At 43.7% G+C, this 18,200-nt stretch overlaps 1 protein-coding gene across 1 annotated transcript; it reads left to right on the top strand.

Annotated features, from left to right (window-relative positions):
• The first annotated feature begins 149 nt into the window (after positions 1 to 149).
• Positions 150 to 17,738, top strand: LRRC74A (leucine rich repeat containing 74A). Its single transcript, XM_068683127.1, has 14 exons — positions 150 to 330; positions 3,528 to 3,641; positions 5,235 to 5,410; positions 5,938 to 6,045; positions 6,804 to 6,900; positions 7,311 to 7,360; positions 8,139 to 8,220; positions 9,727 to 9,812; positions 10,138 to 10,332; positions 11,058 to 11,153; positions 13,882 to 14,025; positions 15,380 to 15,487; positions 16,152 to 16,237; positions 17,532 to 17,738. Exons 3-14 carry the CDS (start codon positions 5,297 to 5,299, stop codon positions 17,605 to 17,607), a joined length of 1,242 nt encoding a protein of 413 aa, XP_068539228.1. The 5' UTR covers positions 150 to 330; positions 3,528 to 3,641; positions 5,235 to 5,296; the 3' UTR covers positions 17,608 to 17,738.
• The last annotated feature ends 462 nt before the right edge of the window (positions 17,739 to 18,200 follow it).

Raw genomic sequence — 18,200 nt, 5'->3', positions numbered from 1 at the left:
CTAAGCAAGCTGCCCAGTACCAGCTTCCCAGCAAGTATGGCTAGCTGCCCTTAATTTCCTTTAATTTCCACAGATGTCAGAGCTCAGCACCATGTGAGGTGAGATCCTATTTCAACCCTCCCTTGCCTAGAAGGATGGGCAGACTTTTGAAGGTGGCAAGATGATTTTGTGAATGTGCTAACTAGAGTTAAGGTCTGGGTCTGTAGTATTTTGGCATGACTTTCTAGTTTAATGTGACTATTCCTGTACTGCTCCCTCATCAAATTTTATACTTGGCTGACTTAGTCGCAGTGTGAGGGGAACTGGCTTTTTGCCCTGATAACTTTCAAGGTACAGTTAATTTATTGAAGTAAAGCAAAGAAATACTGAAAAGCAATTGAGATCTTCTTAGCATGCACCAAGAGTTACTAGTTATGCTAGTGCTAAGCATTTTCCTTATTAATAAATACAAACTCTTCATTGAAATATCAGTAATTGCCTTAATAAGTCTTTTGTCTTAATTGCATAAGTAATTATATTTCTCAAATCTCAAAGCAAAACTTCTCAGTACCAGTATATGTGGGAATGCTCATCCATTGTATAGGCTGGTCTGAGTGTTCACTAATACTACAGGACTTTTTTAAAACAGATATTACATATCTGCTTCCAGTAATTACCGTGCTGCCAATGCTACCAGCAAGTTCTTCTCAAAGTTTAACGCCTTTTTTGTGTTGTCACTTAGTCGTTACAAGTTAATTTCTTATTTTCCTTCATAATACAATTTAAAATAATCAAATTTATGAGACAAATCTCTTTGGCTCTTGTTTTCTTGTATTTAAATAGAGCATAAAACAATTTTTCAAGTGTTATGTAGTCATTTTCCTTGATGGTTGCTCTAATAGATGAGATCCTTTCTCAGGATGTCTTCCATTGTTTCAGAATGGCATTTGACTAAATATCTGTTCTTCTTTTTCCATAAAGATAATCTGTTTGGTGTTTTTTTTTGGATTCAGCAATAGTAATTTACTGTATGTGTGGGATTAGGCCCTTTTAGATAGCTTTTCTGCAAACCAGGCTTCTGTTCTTGGCTATAAACTCCTGAAGTTTTTACTCTGTAAATGGAGTCTGACATAATTAGTGACCTGCTATCAAGCCCAAGTGATTATATTAAAGTTAATATTTCTTCTGGGTTTTTTTGGACAGTATTAATTTCAAAAATATTATTAGGAAATATCTGGTCAATTAACAGTTGGCTGCTGTTTTTCCTTACATATGGCATTTAATAATTCTGGGTAAAATGCTGGCTGAATCTGACTGATAGAAGCCATGAAGAGATTGGTATAATTATTAATCCTGCCATATTCCATAGGCAAAACATTGTCAAAATTTCTGGTTGTTTTGCTTTGCATCTTTTGGTGGTGGTGGCGGCCTAAACTATTCACACTAGGAAAAAAAAATCTATATTTTCCCACAAGTATCTAACATTTGTTTATAACTTATCTAGAAATCTTCTGATATCCACATTGGCATGACCTAAAATAGGAGACAAAAAGTTGATAACCTTGGCTAGATGACCAAACCAGGACACAAGCCTCATTACTCATTCTTCAATAGCCGATAACTTTTAGAAGATTGGCTCCTAAATACTTTGCTTAAAACTTGCTTACATACAAAATCACATGCATCTTGTAGCAGTTTCTTCATAGATTCCTTCAACACTTTATACTCCTAGTTTAGTGTCTAGCCATATAGTGTGACACAGCACTTAATGAATGTAAAAAGTTGCTTCAATCTAAGCATTTACATTCGTATCATCTTGTCTGCATGCTGCAAAATGCTATGCTCCATTTTTCGTTGCTCCTGCTGAGTTATTATTCTGATGTATTTGTCTGCCTGATGTTCAACAAAGAGCTTTGCTATCACAGCATAAGCTGCCACTGGGATTTATCACATATTTGTACAACACAAGAGGGAATGAAATAAAATAACGTGCCCAGAGAATAGGCATTGGTAGCCCAGCATACCAGAAGGGTTTTGCAGGTATCTGGATGCATCCCGTATCAGTCTTGCATCAAACCATGGAGTGACCTCCCCTCCTAGCTCCTGGTTCATGGCTGGTCAAAGCTGTGCCTGAAGAAGGCTGACCAGGAGGCCCCAACGCCTCAGAAAAGGAGAGGGTGATAATCTCCAGCCCTGCCTCTTTTCTCTGCGTTTACTCTAACAATGATGATTGAGAGTCAATGCTTTTTGAATATCTGCCTGAATAACACCCTACCAGTATAAATATCTGAATCAGTGTTAATTCCTACAGCTCCACAAGGATGGGGGGACCACTTTTGGATCTGCCTTGCAAGGCTCAGTCCATGCAGTGCAGGGTTGGCTGGACACAGGACAGCCCAGTTATCAGATAATAAAATCTGGATGGGTTTTGCATAGCCTACAAACAGGCTGTCTGCCCCTCAGATTAGGAAGTTTGTGGATGGCCAGCATTGTAGGGTCTTTGAGGAAAAAGGATCTGTGGGTACTATCATAGTATTCCAAATCTGGGTGAGTTCTTTACATGGGATTTAGACCTATTTTTACCTTTTCTTTTGCATTTCTCATGCTAAAGTAAACCCCTTTCTTTGAACAAATAAAGTCTGGCAGAAGGAAAAGGCCTTAATGAAGGAGCTGCAGGGCTGGTTGAAATGCTGTGATGTGGGTGCCAGCTGGCCAGTTTTTTCCCTCAAGCAGGTCTGAGTGAACAGCCAAACTGCAAGCTCCATGTCATACATCAATCCTAAATGACACCCAGAAGGGCACAAACCGACAGGTCAACAGCCTGGAGCTCTAAAGGGAAGTAAGGAGTAAGGGAAGAAGGTGGTAAAAGCAGTGACAGGGAATCAAGTAAAGATTAAGAGTAGGGGAAGAAAGAAAAAGTGTAGTTATTCACCAGGAATGATTTTGGCAAAACCATTCCTGATTCTGGTATGCATTTATTCCTCGTAAAGAGGAATTTTCCGAATTCTCCTTCTCTCTCAGTGTAAAATAAATTATGACCTGTAGGCAAGAGCAGCTGTACCACTTCCAGTGGGTCTGGTTACACTCAATCCCAACGTACAATAGCATTCAAACACTTCTGCCCTGCTTGAGGAGTACAACAAAGCATTCCCAGCCTGATAGCACAGGCAGCCAAGTGTCCTGCCAGGGCCTGGGGAAGCGTGAGGCAGTTCAGGAGAGCTGAAAGGAGCTGGCAGGGCTTTGGCTTGTAGGTTTGTGGGAAAGTGGGATGGAGAGGAGAAATTTGCTGTTGTCTGACAGACTCCAAAACTGCAGAAGGGGAGGAAGGCAGCTCAATGGGGAGTGAAGACATGAGCCCGTCCCCACGCCAGGGCCAGCACCATGTGGGTACGCAGCACGGGGAGCGGTGGGCACAAAGCCGTACTGGGGAAGGAGCTCGTTTGCAGCTTGTTGAAGAGGGGTGCAGTGGGAGCTGCAGGAAGTTCTGTCACGTGCTGGGAGTCACAAATGTGCTGGCACTGACAAAACGAATCTGCTTGGTTTCACAGCAGATCAGAATGAGGAGATATCAGACACCAGTGAGACTCCAGAGCCTCTGTCGCCGCCCGAAGCCCCAGCAGAGAAGGCCACACAAGGCTCTGACATTGACCTAGAAGTCAAAGGTGAATATTTTCTATTCATCTGTCCTCACTAGCTTTTCCCCTCGCAGTCAGTGCTGCACCTACCAACAGGTATGTATCAGAAGTGAAGGGCACAGACACAAATGACCCCAGCAGGGTCCTGACATCCGCTCCTTATCTGGCCATTGAGAAAGGCAGGGGGGATGAATTTCCCTCTAGGAGCTCTCCTTTTGACACCAAGCATCTTCCTTCAACTCCTGCATATAGGCCTGTTCCTTTGTGCCTTCCTCCCTCCTCTAGTCCTTAATAACCAGCATTACCAGACCAGCTAGCTGAAGCCAGGGCTGGGCCTCAGGCCCTGTTTGTGTGCTCCTGATGAAATGCTGCGTGCCAGCTGTGGTCTGCATGCCACAGATTTGCCACGATTGTCCTAGACTGTGCTGGTTGCTCTTATCTGCTGCCCAGTGAAGTCAGTCCTCTGGCTAAACAAGTCTTGCACTCATTTTTGTCACAGTAGGACTTGCCTATAATTTAGGATGAGTGCTTGCTGATTTGTTATAAATGGAAGGAAAATTAAAAAAATAAAATAAGAATGCAAGGAAAAAAACTTTTGTGAGAGGCCTTAGTTTGAACTGGAAAAATGGTTTTGACGAGAAGAGAATTTGTCTTGAGGTCAGACCATTGGAAGCATATAACAACATGGAGAAATATGAGCTCTAAGTATGGGGTTTGATGAAGGAATTCCAAATGACAGGTTTTTATGGAAAGGCAGCCGCCAGCTGCATTGATATGTCTCACTGCAGCTGTGTCAACAACACCCAGTGGCCAAGCTGCGAATGCTGGGATTCTTTCTGCTGTTCGTAAGCCAAGATGTTCTGAGCTGCCCTAGCTCTGCTGGCAATATCAGCGGTATGCTTCAATTAAAATTTAAAAGAAAAAAAAAAAATGATGAAAATGTTTTTGCCTGATGTCAGAAATTCTCAATTACACCAAGAAAGGTTTAGTCATATTGCAGACTGATGAGAAGCTAGAGATGCCAAATGGAGAAGCAAGGAGAATACATTAACTCACGGAGGTGTGGGATGAAGGGATGTGGAGAAGCAGAGGGAAGATAACTTTCAAAGAGTGAAACCCTTCTGTTGTTGCATAGTGTTACTTAATTTGGCTCCACCATGTAAAACTTTACCTAGGGCCTGAAGCAATGAGTCTGGCACAGCTTGTTGATAGTTCAGTTTGAGTCATGAATCAAGACCCAAAAAATAAGGTTCTCGTGAAGGCCAAGAGTAAGAGTTCAGTTGAGGTGGCTGCTTAGTTCTCTGCAGACCACTGGCAGGCTATCCCCATCTCCCACGTTGTCGTGGATGCTGAGGTAAGAACATCTCTGCTCCTCATTTCAACTTTCCAGCATCAGGAAGTGTTACAGATATTGGGGCAAGTCCTGTGCTTAGCACAAAAATGCCAAGAAACCTGTGTGAGAGTGATTGCTTTGGGGAATTATTGCCTCATACTCGTCAGCTGTTCCTTGTGCAGGGGACCCTCTGAACCCAGAGGGCGTCAAGTGCCTGGGAGAAATCTCAGAATACGGAGGGCAAGCACTGAGTGCCCCACTCATCAATATATATTTTTTCTCTGTAGATCCTGGGAGAACCTTTGCAGGTGTTACGGGTGCAGAGCTGTATCTGGAAGCATGCAGGCTGATGGAGGTGGTGCCTGTCTCGCACTTCACTCAGAACTTGGCCAAGCCTTATATAAACCTGAACCATCATGGTCTAGGACCCAAAGGTGTCAAAGCCATTGCTATTGCTCTGGTGGTGAGTAGCTAGTAAGATTGGGACCATTGCTGCTGATGACAATAGACATTTTAGGCTTCTCTCAGCCTTGGAAGCCACAACTGAATACACAGTGTAGGAGAAAAAGTCCTACCTTCCACAAGGGAACCCCGAGCCTCCATTATATTTCTAATCCTCTGCACAGGAAAGCTTTGTGTGGCAACTGCCAGCCTTTGCTGGAGTTACCCCAAGTTTTGCTCAATGGACAGGCCCAGGGTGCCTGTCTGGGCAATTTGAGCTTGGATCTGAACCTGGCTCTCCAGGCTGGCAAAAAGCAATGGAAAGCCCTACCTACTCAAAGCCTCTCCAAAAAAGGGTCCCTCTTTTGTATGCCATCTTCCACTGCTCTAGCTATGCCATGTCTCCTGACCACTGTCCTGCTCAGGACCTGCAACGCCTTGAGGGGTTTGGAGGAAATGTCCAGTGTCTGTTGAACTAAGGAAACTACCCACTTCAGTCACTTTTAATGTGTCTTTTGTGTGTCTCTTTTTACCTTTGTGTCTTCCCAGTCCAATGCAACTGTCACCCACCTAGAGCTGGAAGATAACGGCATTCTGGCAGAAGGAGCCATATACATGGCAGAGATGCTACGAGAGAATTGCTCCCTTCAGGAACTGGTACCCAACCTGACGTAGTGTTTAGCCAAATGTATTGCTCACCAAGTTCAATCATCTGAGGAATCTCATGAAAGAAACCCAATTCATTCCATTCCAAGTTTGAACCAAATAACCGTTGCGTCCATGCAAAAAGATTCACATTCTGAAAGTCATATTTTATGCTCATGGAGTTTTAAAATGTGCAAGTTTCTGAAAAGAGGAAGCATGCACGTGATGAGCCTGGTGAGGCTCCCAGAGCCTGGGAGCCTGGAACTGTTCTTTTCATTAGCAGATGTGACAATAATTACCAGAACTGGGTCTTTCTAGGTCATACTTAGCCAATGGAAAATATGTTACGGTCAGGAACTTTTATTCTCCAGCATGATATGGGGAAAGTTTTGTAAATAGATTAAGGGAGTAATGCAAAACTTTCAGATATAAATCCTTAGGAATGTTCCTTCACTCTGAATCTGGGGTATGCAAAATGCATTTTACTAGGCCATGGGATGTGTTGCATTGGAAAAAAAGATACTTGGCCAAATGCCTCTTGGTTCACTGAAGACAATGATCCATGTGAAACTGATGGCTCTAGGACTTCATTCCTGCTAGGAAGGATCAGGGATCAAACACACCTGTAACTTTTATTAATTACTGCCTGGCTGGCACTTCTTTTTTTGCTGATCTTGCATTATTCCCTTAATATCTTGGGCATTATAGACACAATAAGGCTAATTCATTCTCTGGGCTCATCCTCCTTATCCTTCCTTGTTTCCTCCCAGAACATATCCAATAACCACCTAGGCACAGAAGGAGCTGAAGCCATTGCCAGTTTGCTTTTGGACAACGCATCCTATCTCTATGCTCTTCAGCTCTCAGGTGGGCTGCACGCACCCAGGGGTAGCAGTGGAAGTGAAATACCGTGGGTTTCATTTCAGTCTCTCATCCCAAGAACATTAGTCAGACTCTCAGTTATGGCTCTGACAGTAACCTAGAGTGACAGTGTGGAAATCTAGATTTTTGTGATGTGATCAAAATAAATATTTGGCCAGCTAAACCTCCAGCACCTCTGAAAACCAGTCTTGTGTGAGAAATTTAGACAATTGCTGTGTCTCTCTTACATCTTGGGATAATTTTCCTCTGTGGTTTGGAGTAATGACTAACTTATCAAAGCCTGATATGGGCCATGATTAACTGGATGCTCCACCTAAAAGCTCAGTCTCCTGCAAACCCCAACTCAACGCCAAGGGAAATTTCAGCACGTTGTTAACACAGATTTTCCTCACCAGGAAACAACTTTGGAGAGGAGGCTGCATCATGCCTTGCTGAGGCATTGATGGTGAGTTACCTGCAATCCAAGGTCATTTGCAGCCCTGGCTGTGTAGAAGACTCCTTGTCCTGAAGTTGCTTGAACTTGGCATGATTTCACGTGGCAATGCCTGTATGATTTCCTGGCATAATTCTGCTAAGTGCCTCTTGCTTAATTCAGAAATGAGGGAAGCTGGGAGGACAGAGGGAAGGATAGACTGAATTAACATTTCCTCAGGACAGCTGCGTGAGTCTGGCTGAGAAACAAACCTTCAGGGCTGTGTAACAACAACAGAAGAACATCTGGGTGATACCAAATTTTTGAGACACATAAGTAGCCCAGCTTCACAACATTTTGAAATTCTTCAGCAAAAAGAAGCTTGACTTCTCTTCTTAGTTCCTGTTTCAAAGTACCATTGGCACCACCAGAAGCTGCCATGAAGCTTTGGACTGATAACAGGAAGTGCTCTTGGTTGGGATGCAGTGGTGAGAGTGAAATAGGGGGGAGGGCAGAACAGCTGCAGGATGTGCTGCAGACCAGACATGAGCTGTGTAAGGGAAGTTTGCACAACACAAAGCCCCATTGCTTTTGCTGTCTTGGAAAGATACTCGCTGTGATGTTATATGCCTGACAAAGCTCTGTCTCGGGGTACACAGTGCTGCCATCTCCATGCTGATGAACCCCCATGTGCTGGAGATGTCAATGTGTTAGATACCCTTCTGTTTCATCCTCATGTGGGGGCCTCAGCATGGCAGCTGGCTGCAGCTGGCTGGAAGATCTCATTCTCCCTGCACATTTGTCTCTTCAGGGCAATTACCAAGTGAAGAAGCTGGATCTCAGCCACAATGAGTTCTCTGAGAAGGGAGGACAGCTCCTGGGACAGATGCTCGGTAACTTAATCCATTACTCCCCCAGAGGCAGGATTGCCAGCACGCTTACTGGGGGACACGATGGGGTCAGCACAGTGAACACGTATTTCCTCCTCCAGCAAAATGTCCCATGCCATGACCTGGTGGGTAGTGCAAAATACTGGACTTAGGGCTTCCTGGCTGGTCCCCCTGCTCACCCTCATCAGCACAGGTGACTAGCAACTACGTTTGATTTCTATATCAGAAGATATTTTATTTTTTTTTATAGCCCAAACCCTAATGGCTTGAGTCATTGTACAGCAAGCAGCAAGGGAAACAGGTTAGAAAGAAATAAAATAAAGTTGCCTTATTTAGCTGGTCAAAGTTAAGTTCCAGAGCGTGTAGTAGCCCTGGAGAGGGAAAGCAAAAATAACAGTAAAAATCTTTCAGGAATCTCAGGTGCTGTTAGTGCACTGGGAAGGCCTTGCAGGAATATCTGATGGTATTTCTTCCCTCAGTGTTCCCAACACACCTGCTATTGTAACAGCCACAAGCCTGTGACCAGAGCATGCTGTGTGCCTTACGCATTCCAGTAATACAAAGCCTTCAGATTAATCAGCACTTTCCTTCTCCCACTGACATGAACCTGCTTCTAACTGCAGTCAGTGTCTTTAAAAGATGAATCTGCAGTGAGGGACACAAGGCACTGTGCTCCTGCCCTGGACAAGCCTGCAGGGCACTGAAGCATCAGTGCTAAACCTCGTGACCTTCCCAGCCCAGAAAAATGCATCTCCAAACCAGAAGGCCTTACGCCCCTTCTTTCATTCCCTCCAGCTCACTTGAGGCAGGAGCTGCGAAGATTATTGCAGAATCTGTTACTTTTCTGTGTTCCTTTTTCTTTTAAGGGAATATTTTTAAGCCAGCTAAATTCACCATCTGCCTCCGTCCATCCTCCCATCCATGGAAAATCTGGATGAGAAATTCTGTCTGAGAATGAGAAGCGTTGGCAGCAAGTCCTACCCCTCCCAGTGTCACAGCAGGCCCGAATGAATTCGCACATACCCTGCTCTAAGTGGAATTTACACTGCGAGGTGTGCTCTGCATGTGAATTGGCACCGGCACATATACAGCTGGGCACAGCTACTAGAGGAAGCTGAATTCCTCTCCTCTGCTAATCAAACACAGGCAGAGCAAGTCTTGGTATTTTAGATGTGGCAAGGAGAATCCAGACGTTTTTCACAGTGGGAAACACAGACAGTGTCTACTGGTGGAAGAAATCCTTCCACTCTCTTCCTCCCTCCCTACTTCATAATTCATTCTGTGATTAAGTCAGAAAAGGCTGTCTTCCCTCTCCGCTTGTGACCAGCAGCCACTCTCTGTTCTGTGGATGCAGTGGAAGGGAAGACTCTGTAGGTACAGGTTCCTCTTACATCAATTAATGAAGGCCAAGGCTGAATCCCCAGCAAACTTTCTCTGCCCCTAACTATGGGTCAGCATTTGTGTCCAGACCACTCTTCAGGAGCTAACACCTCCATTTCTCTCTCTTAGCCAACAACACGGCACTGGAGATTCTGGACCTGAGCTGGAACCACCTGAAGAGGAAGGGGACAGTGGCACTTGGCACAGGTCTCAGGGTAGGAACACTCCTGTTTTGTGACACCCTGGTTGAAAAAATGACTGGGAATGCACATCCCTGAGGTCTGAGCAGGGTTCAGTAGCTCTAGCAAGGCTCATCCTACTGACAGCAGGAGTCAGTGCCAGGAGAAGAACTAAAGCAGTGAGTAGGACGGGTGACTCACATGGATGGAGAGACCCTGGTGACATTGCAGAGCCGTTGGGTTCACTGGGGCTGGGCTGGGTGTGACTTCAGAGATGCTTCTGTCTCATCCAGGCAAGAAAGGGTAGAGTGGTACACATGGTGGGCATGAAGCAGCTGAGATCTTTCTTCTCTTCCTGGAGGGCAATGGTGCACTGAAAATCCTCAACCTCTCTTGGAACAGCATTGGGAATGAGGGAGCACAGGCCCTGGGAGAAGCTCTCAAAGTCAACAGCACTTTGGTTCACCTGGACATCAGCAACAACCAGATCAACAATGAGGGAGCCAAGAAGCTCTGCAGGGGCCTTGAAGTCAATGGAAAACTCGAAGTCCTGAAGGTAAAACAAAGCCCAGGCAGGGCTTTTTCATATATTTCTTCATATATAACTTCCACTGCCTCACCAGAGCAATGCCACAGCACTACCTTGAGGTACTGGTAGTATTATCCCCAAGGAGTATTATCAAGTCCTGGAAGAAGAAAGCCAAAATTGCCTCCTAGTAAGCTAGGGATCAATAATCCTGAAATGGGGCAAAGCTGAATGAACAGCCAAACTAGCTTGAAAGGTTAAGCTTGAAAGCTAGTACGTCTTCTCAATCCAAAATCATTCTGTAGGAATTCAGCTCAGAAAAGTCAGCTTGCTTATGAGCTGGATTCTCAGCCAAATTTAACATCACCATCCTTGCAAACTCCCCATTCAGATGAACTTTAATAGCAAGCACATCTTCAAATGCAGTCCATTGCCTCAGCCTCTCCCCATCACATGGCTGAGCACAACCCACATCAATACGCCCCTGCAACAGATGTAAGGGACCTGACATGGCAAACTTCACACGTGGAGGCAGATGGAGGCTGAGAAGGCAACTCCACTGGGAGGCTGCAGTGCAGAGTTTTGGGTGACAGAGACGAGGTCATGAAATAAAGAACAAACCCATCACAAGGGACCAGAGTTATTCTACAGACCTACTGAAGGACAGGAAGAAAGAGTCACTGATAAGGGTACAGCATGCCTCCTGCATGAAATCCTCACTCTTACTATGCCTGTCTACATCTCTTCTCCCACAGATGGCCAATAATCCCCTGACCGTGGAGGGTGCCACTGCGCTAGTTATATCAGTCAGAAAGAACCCCAATTCCATGATGGAGGAGATCAACATCTCAGTAAGAGCTTATGTGCTGGAAAGCCTCAAAGTCCATACACTATACATTTTTAGGAACTACAGGAATCCCAGAGCTGCCCCCTTCCAAAACTGTTCTGAGACTTGCTGCCTGCTTCATTTATGCACAGCCATTGATAAAAACGGCAGCCCTTCTGGGAACCACATGGAAATTATAGGACTCTAGCCTAGCTCTGAAGAGATGTACCTCTAGTACCACCATGTTCCACTCCCATTTTGCAGTAGCAGAGCAAAAGCAAGAAATGAATTCACAGTGGAGGATGAATTCTGTCTCCCTCCAGGGTAATCTGAGATGGTAGATACCATAAAGTGCTTTGATATTCTGTCACGATGTAGAGGAGCAGAAAGATGCATTGAAAGCAAAGTGATTTTATTATAAATAAATAAATAAATAGAAGCTAATGTGGAATGAAAAAAAAAAAATCAGAGAGGCCAAATCTTAGTATGCATTTCCCTCTGGAGCTGGATGGTGGTGGTGTGACATATTGTCGGAACCTCATGTGCTGCTTCCAAAATGACAGACACAGAAAGAGTGAAGAGTGGGTATTCCTCTAGGGCAGACATTTTTTTCTGCATAAATTAACATCAAAGAGAATTATTTGCCAAGTCTGCAAGGAGTCAGGCCTCATTTTACGTAAGAAAACTAAAACAGGCTGTGTGTGGATAAACGACTTCATTATAGTATCCATGGTTCTGTTAGTTAAGTTACTAATAATCTAAACAATTCATCAACTTGGAAAGAGTAAGATATTTTGGTTAAATTCTGAGCAATCAAATTATTGAAATGCATTTATTTAAAAGGAGCCACCTGAGAAATTTTGAGGCAAGGAGTTGATTAACATTACGAGTCCTAAATACAACTAAAATCTCACTGATGTATTTCTGCTTTTCAGGGTTAAGTGATGGTTTTGTGTCCTTACCCCTCAAAAAGTCTAAATTACCTGGCATTTCTTAAGATAAAAAGTCGATGGCATGAACTGATGATGACATTACAGGATCCCAATCAAATGTTTGTAGGTAAATGCCTCATCTCTCTGGCAGACTTGCTTCCAGCTGTGATGCAGGAAGTTTTGCATTTCAGTTCAGAATATCTGCAAATACACATCTCCAAAGATCTGCTGCTGTCTTAAACCTTTAAGAATTTAGCAAAGGTTGTAATCTTTAACAGGAAACTTAAGGGAAGACATAAACAAAAGCCTTTTCTGCCCCTTTTCCCAGTGATAAAAGTTTATCTTGACTTTCAAAGAATGAATAATTAGTGTGTCTGTAAGAAGAATTTCAAATAAGGATCGTATCTAGAAACTTCTGCATGGGTTTGACAGCGTTAGCAAAGGTGAAGCGATAGAAAGGCGCATTTTTAATGATGTAGTTTATTGTTTCTGACAACATTTCTAAGCACAACTGTTCCCCACAATCCTTCCATAATCTACTCTTTATAGAGCTTCAGCTTGCAGTTACTGGCTATCAAATATTTTATGGGAGGCATGAATCAAAGCAGCTAACATACCCATCTTCCCCACCGTAGTACAAAAGAAAATGCCATTACTTAGCGGCTGCCCATGCGTTGTTTTTTCCAAGCTGTTGGCTGACTGTGTCAAAGATGCAGAAATACACCACCTGGCTCCCTCCAGGTGACCCCAGCAAGGTTTGTCAGGCCAGGCACATTGCTGTTATGTGCATCTTCTGAGCTCACACTGGACGTCTGCTGGTTTTCTGCTGGGGTCTTGGCCAGGCTGGCAAGCCTTGGAGAAAGCTGGCTGCAGGCAGAGCTTGTGCTGGGCTCCCAGGACTGAGATGCCCTCTTACCCTGCACTCTGCAGGGAGCTCATCAATGAGCCACTCTGCACCCATAAGAGTTGATTCTGAATGAAAGCCAGTAAGCCCAGCCAGACCCAGACTAGTTCAAGACTGTCCTCAAGCAATTGCAATCAAGACCTCACTGCAATGTAGAAATCTTCAGCTAAAAAGACGCTGTAAGAATTCATTGGGATACATTATAAACATACTTCAGGGGAAAATACTGTGCTTGATGCCATGGGAACTTCCTACAGTGTCAGAAAAGAGAAGCTTTCATGACTTTCCTGATACAGAACTGCCTTGAAATTTCCCACAATTAAATATGTAACTAACATAATATATGAACAATTATATTTTCCTACCATCACAGATATGAACAAAATCTAAGCTATGTTTTCAAAATATCAGTCAAGATGAGTGTAAATTTGTTATAATTTAAGGAATTTGGAAGAATAAATTATAGTGGCAACAATATTTTACTGCTAGCTTACTTTCCAACTTCACAAAACCCTACAACAGGACACTGTGCTGCTGCCCATTCTATAAGTACTAAAACAGAAAACTGAGTCTGAGGTCTTATAGGGGTATCAGGGGTGAACAAGAATCACCCAACATAAGAGGTCTTCAGTGGAGACATTTACCTAATGTACATCTACCTTGCATCAAATTAATTTCTACATAAATTATTAGATCCTTTTCTAACTCAAACATGAGAAAAGAGAAGGAAGGAGAACAGTTATTTAGGGTTGGGCTTCTGTGGGATTCCTCAAAGTGAAGAGTAGAAATGGGAAATGGCAGCACCCTTAGGAGAGAATGCTTACTGTTGACTGTAGATGGATTTGTTAATGAAAGCAAGTGTTTGTCATTCTCTGGGCATACACGCTGACTGCAATCTCCTTCCTCCTATGAACCAGAATGTGTTGGTGAATGAAAATTTTATCAAGTTGCTGGATTTTGTATGTCAAATACGTCCTGAACTAGATGTCATCTATGGTGAAGTTGAAGGCCGTATCTCCAAGATCCCCAAGCAACACCCAAGTCCTATGAAACTGATTCAGGTGAGCTACTGAACTTTGGCCGCAGCTCCCCTGTGCACAGTACACAAGCCCCAAGCACCTGGAGGGAGGGAGGTTGGAAGGGGTAAGCTTTCTTCCAAGTGGGAAATTCAGTCAAATTCCTTCAGAAAAGTATATTCGTAATCACTATTGCATGTTCATTTATCTTATTCCATGCAGATTGATAAGCAAATCCTTTGATTTTCAGAAGACGAATGCCTTGGGATCTGAGGGAACTGGTCTAAAAAAAAAAAGTGGTTTTTGATTAGCATAGTTGTGATTTAGCAATAATCATCCCATACCTTTGTATGACATCATTCATCCACACAGTTCCCTTTAAAATGCGCATCCAAATTATTTCTTCTACAGCTGAGAATACAAAGAGGAGCTGTACAGTTTGACAGTTTTCAAAAAGCAATGGCAAAGATGAAAATATAAGCAAGCCCTAAGTGCTGTAATCACTGAAAAGCATTGTCTGCCATTTCTGTCTGAGTAGATGTTTGCTAGCTGCGGAAAACAAACTGGTGGATTTCGGGTTTGACCCAAAGGAGCGTGCATGCTGCTCACCCAGCCCACCACAACAGCTGACTCTCACAGACCCCTTCCTGACAGTTGTGATTTAGCATCAGAATGAATGCGCTTCGTAAAAATAGGCTATGGTAATATAAACAAAACCTGTTCTAAACTGAAATGGCTCGGCTTTTTAAGGCCTGTAATTTTTACGGAGAGCAGCAGATGGTGCTGTCCTCCTTGCTGGAAGGCACTGGAGCACCGCTGAGTTCCTAACACTTCTGCTTTACCAGCTTCATTGTGCTTTTCTAGCTGCTGTGCAGATTTTCAGCTAATTGGGTGAGACGTTGCTGTAGACATGGCTTCAGCTGAAATTAAGTAAAAGTTTGGGCTGTTAGTTCACATCAAACAGTGCCTCTGTCATTCATGGCTAGTGACACACTAGCATGCTTTGCAGTTTTTAATAGTTATGGCACTCAGACGTGTTCTCCTTTGGGCAGACAGGAATTAGAGAAGAGCACGAAAGTGATCAGGGAAGGACTGTCCATAGGTTGGACAGCCTAGCCAAGTGGTGCTGGTGGGATGAGGACCAAATAAGCTTGGATATAGGTTTACTGCTGTGACCCATTTCGAGGGAGAGGGTATAACTGAGAAGAATGGGATTAGCCTGAGTAAATGTATTTTCTTCTGACGGTGCCCGCATAAGGAGTTAAGGACTCATTTATATCAGGGATGGGCTGAGTAAAGGCAGGGTGACAGGCGGAGGAATAAGAGGAGAGCTTGTGTCACCCATCAGCAGCTGTCTCAGCTCATGGTTGTGCCTGTGTTTTCTCTCTGCTTCTCTTAGAAATATTTGAATGAGCACAACCTGCGACTCTGGGACTTTTTTCAGAAAATTGACAAGGATGGAAATATGAAGATCCCTGTGACAGCCTTCCGGAGAGCCATGATACAGGTGTGCCCCTGAAAGCATGGCCAGGAGGCTCTCCTGACAGGGTACTGCTCTGGGGAAACCCCTCTGCAGCACCACAGCCACCAGTCAGCCCTGCTGGTGATGTTCCAACTAGAAGGCTAAATTCACAAATTTACCCACTGCAAAGTTGAGCCCTCAGCAAGACCCAACAGAAATGCTGTGACATCCAGTAAATACTGCAGAGGGCATCAGTGATTATGGATCACCTCTAGAATATCACAAAAGCCTTGTAACAACAGAGCTCAGATGTTTGTATAGGATATACCTACAGGATCTTGAAAGATAATTATGTCTTGCAGCTATGGGAAAGTGAATAAGAGACATTTAAATCCATGCCTCTACACACTGAGTAAACAAGTTTCTTCCTGCCAAAACCACTATGGTGCTTGGATCAGTAGTACTGGTCAGCTTGCCATGATGTTATTTTACATCCTTACCAAAAAGAAAAAAAAAAAAAAGAAAAAAAAAAGAAGAAAAAAAGCTATTTTTATCCTCCCCAGCATCACTCTGGATTTTTACATCCCGTTTTTTTCTATGAAGGAGTCTATCTCCTCCTTTTAATAAGACGACCAGGTCCCAGTCTGACATGGAGGATTTTTCTGCTTTAACGTACCCAGGTTTGCTAGCATTTCTCCTCTTCTCTTAGCAATCAAGCATTCCACTGGATCGAGTCCAAATTAGGGAACTAGTGCACCAACTGGACCGGAATCAGACAGGGATTGTGGACTACAGGTGAGTGAGTGACTCCACTTGCTGTCCTGTCCTGTGTTTCCTTTCTGCTTTGGCACAATACCAAGTAAACACATCCTCACTCACTTTAGGAGGTGAAGGGACATGTGTTTTTGGCCTGTCCTGCAACGTGACCTAAGTGGAAGGCAGATCACACGACACCTTGTATGCTTAGAAGCCCTACTGGGTCAAGCTAGAAGTCAGTATTACTTTTCTGTTCTATAAACTTGCTGTGCAAGCGCACGGATCTCAGAGCTGAATGGCATTTTCATTCACGCTCATAAGCCTGTGTGAGAAGCATCAGTTCAACACTGTTCTCCCCCTGAAGCTACAGTACGATTTGCAAAGACAGCATATCTGTGCCTTCAGACCTTTTCCTCCATCCTCAGGGACTCCTATTTTTTCCTTCTCTCTGATCCTTCTTCTTAGGAGATCTAGTTTTCCCTGGAAACCCACCTTCAAACTACAGAACTTTTCAATCTCTTGAAAGTGCATCTTTCTTAGTGCCTGTAGCAATCATGTCCAAGTTCTGAGAGTCTGAGCAGTCAGCAGCAAACTCCTTGGAGGTTGTCAGTCGCTGCAGGCTAAGCCGTTTGTCATTGGACCACAAATTTCCCCTTAGATTTGCAGTCAGCTCTGACATGTGACTCATCATCTGAAAGCCCTGTTAACCGTGGCCAAATATTCCCATCCCTCACTACATACTGATGGGTTTAAATGTGTGCTGCAGTCTAGTTTTAAGGCTAGAAGCAATGGGTCAGCTTTGCAAATCTTTTCACCTCTTAGCCTCCTAACGTCTTCAAAGAGCAGCTGAGAAGCGAATGACTTTGTTAGATCCAGTCTTTATTCCTTTGCGTCTGTTGGTGCTGTGCTAGAAGCATCTGTTCTCAGGCACTACATGGGCCTTAGCCTGGTTAATCTTGAATCAGAGGTTACATGGGGTTCCCAGTTACTTTAGGCACAAACTACAGAACTGTGGCTGAGCAGTAAGCAAACCAGGAACTGTTGAAACCCAGTGGACGACAAAGACTTCATTCGGTGCCATTAATGCTGCTGAGCTGATATGTAGGGGAAAAAAATAGGGATATCTACTCCTTATGTGCATTTTAGCACTGTAGCATGTGTGTTAGTGGTAATATTCACTTTGTAGATGAGTCAGAAGAGTTGTGACCTTTGTTGTCCTTACTGTGCCCACCTCAGACTGGTTCCTCAGGGTCCTATCAACAGCTTAAAGAATCTGACACGCAAGATTCACTTTACTAGATTAATATTTTTTCATCTTTTTCTTTTGAATCAGTCACCTAAAAGAGCAGAAGCCAGCACAGAACCCTGTGGAAGGGAAAATGAAGGAAGAAGAGAAGGAAGATAAGTAAAAATGAAGCAAGGAGGTGTCACCCAGTGAAAGGTAGTAGGAGAAACACTGACTCTAAAACACTGAAAGCTAAGATTGGCCCTGGGCTTGGGGAGGTCTGATGCTGGAGAGCTCTGATAGTGTAAGTCATTGACTGTGGAAATAAAGTTGGTGTTCCACTGCACAGCAGGTCTGGTCCTTTTGTTTGGGAGCAGAACAGACTGGCTGGTTACCAAATCATTCTGCATGCTGACAAAGCTGAACTTATTTTCAGAAACAGCGCGCAAAAGCTGGAATGGGGAAACCAAGAAAATTCATATATTGTTGTTATCCCATTTAGAAGGAAAGGACATGGCGAAAGACTGGAGCAAGTGCCCTGCAGACAGCCCCTACCAGACTTAGCTGCTTTGATGCAGAGACCTTTGCAAGAAGAACTAAATTAATGTGAAACTACAGCTAATGCTGCTTTAAAAAGTTACGGGTAATAGGAATTTTATTAAATAGCTCCATGGGAAAAGATATGCTAGAAGGGTGGAATCCATAACTGATTTTAAATGGCTCAGATACTGAACTGCTTTTTTTAAATCAACATAAAAAGCTAACAAAGAAAGATTT

The sequence above is a fragment of the Anas acuta genome, chromosome 5 (assembly GCF_963932015.1).
Source record: "Anas acuta chromosome 5, bAnaAcu1.1, whole genome shotgun sequence".
NCBI classification, from domain to species: domain Eukaryota; kingdom Metazoa; phylum Chordata; class Aves; order Anseriformes; family Anatidae; genus Anas; species Anas acuta.
Note: the sequence above shows the minus strand (reverse complement) of the source record. Positions and strands in the feature narration are given on the sequence as shown.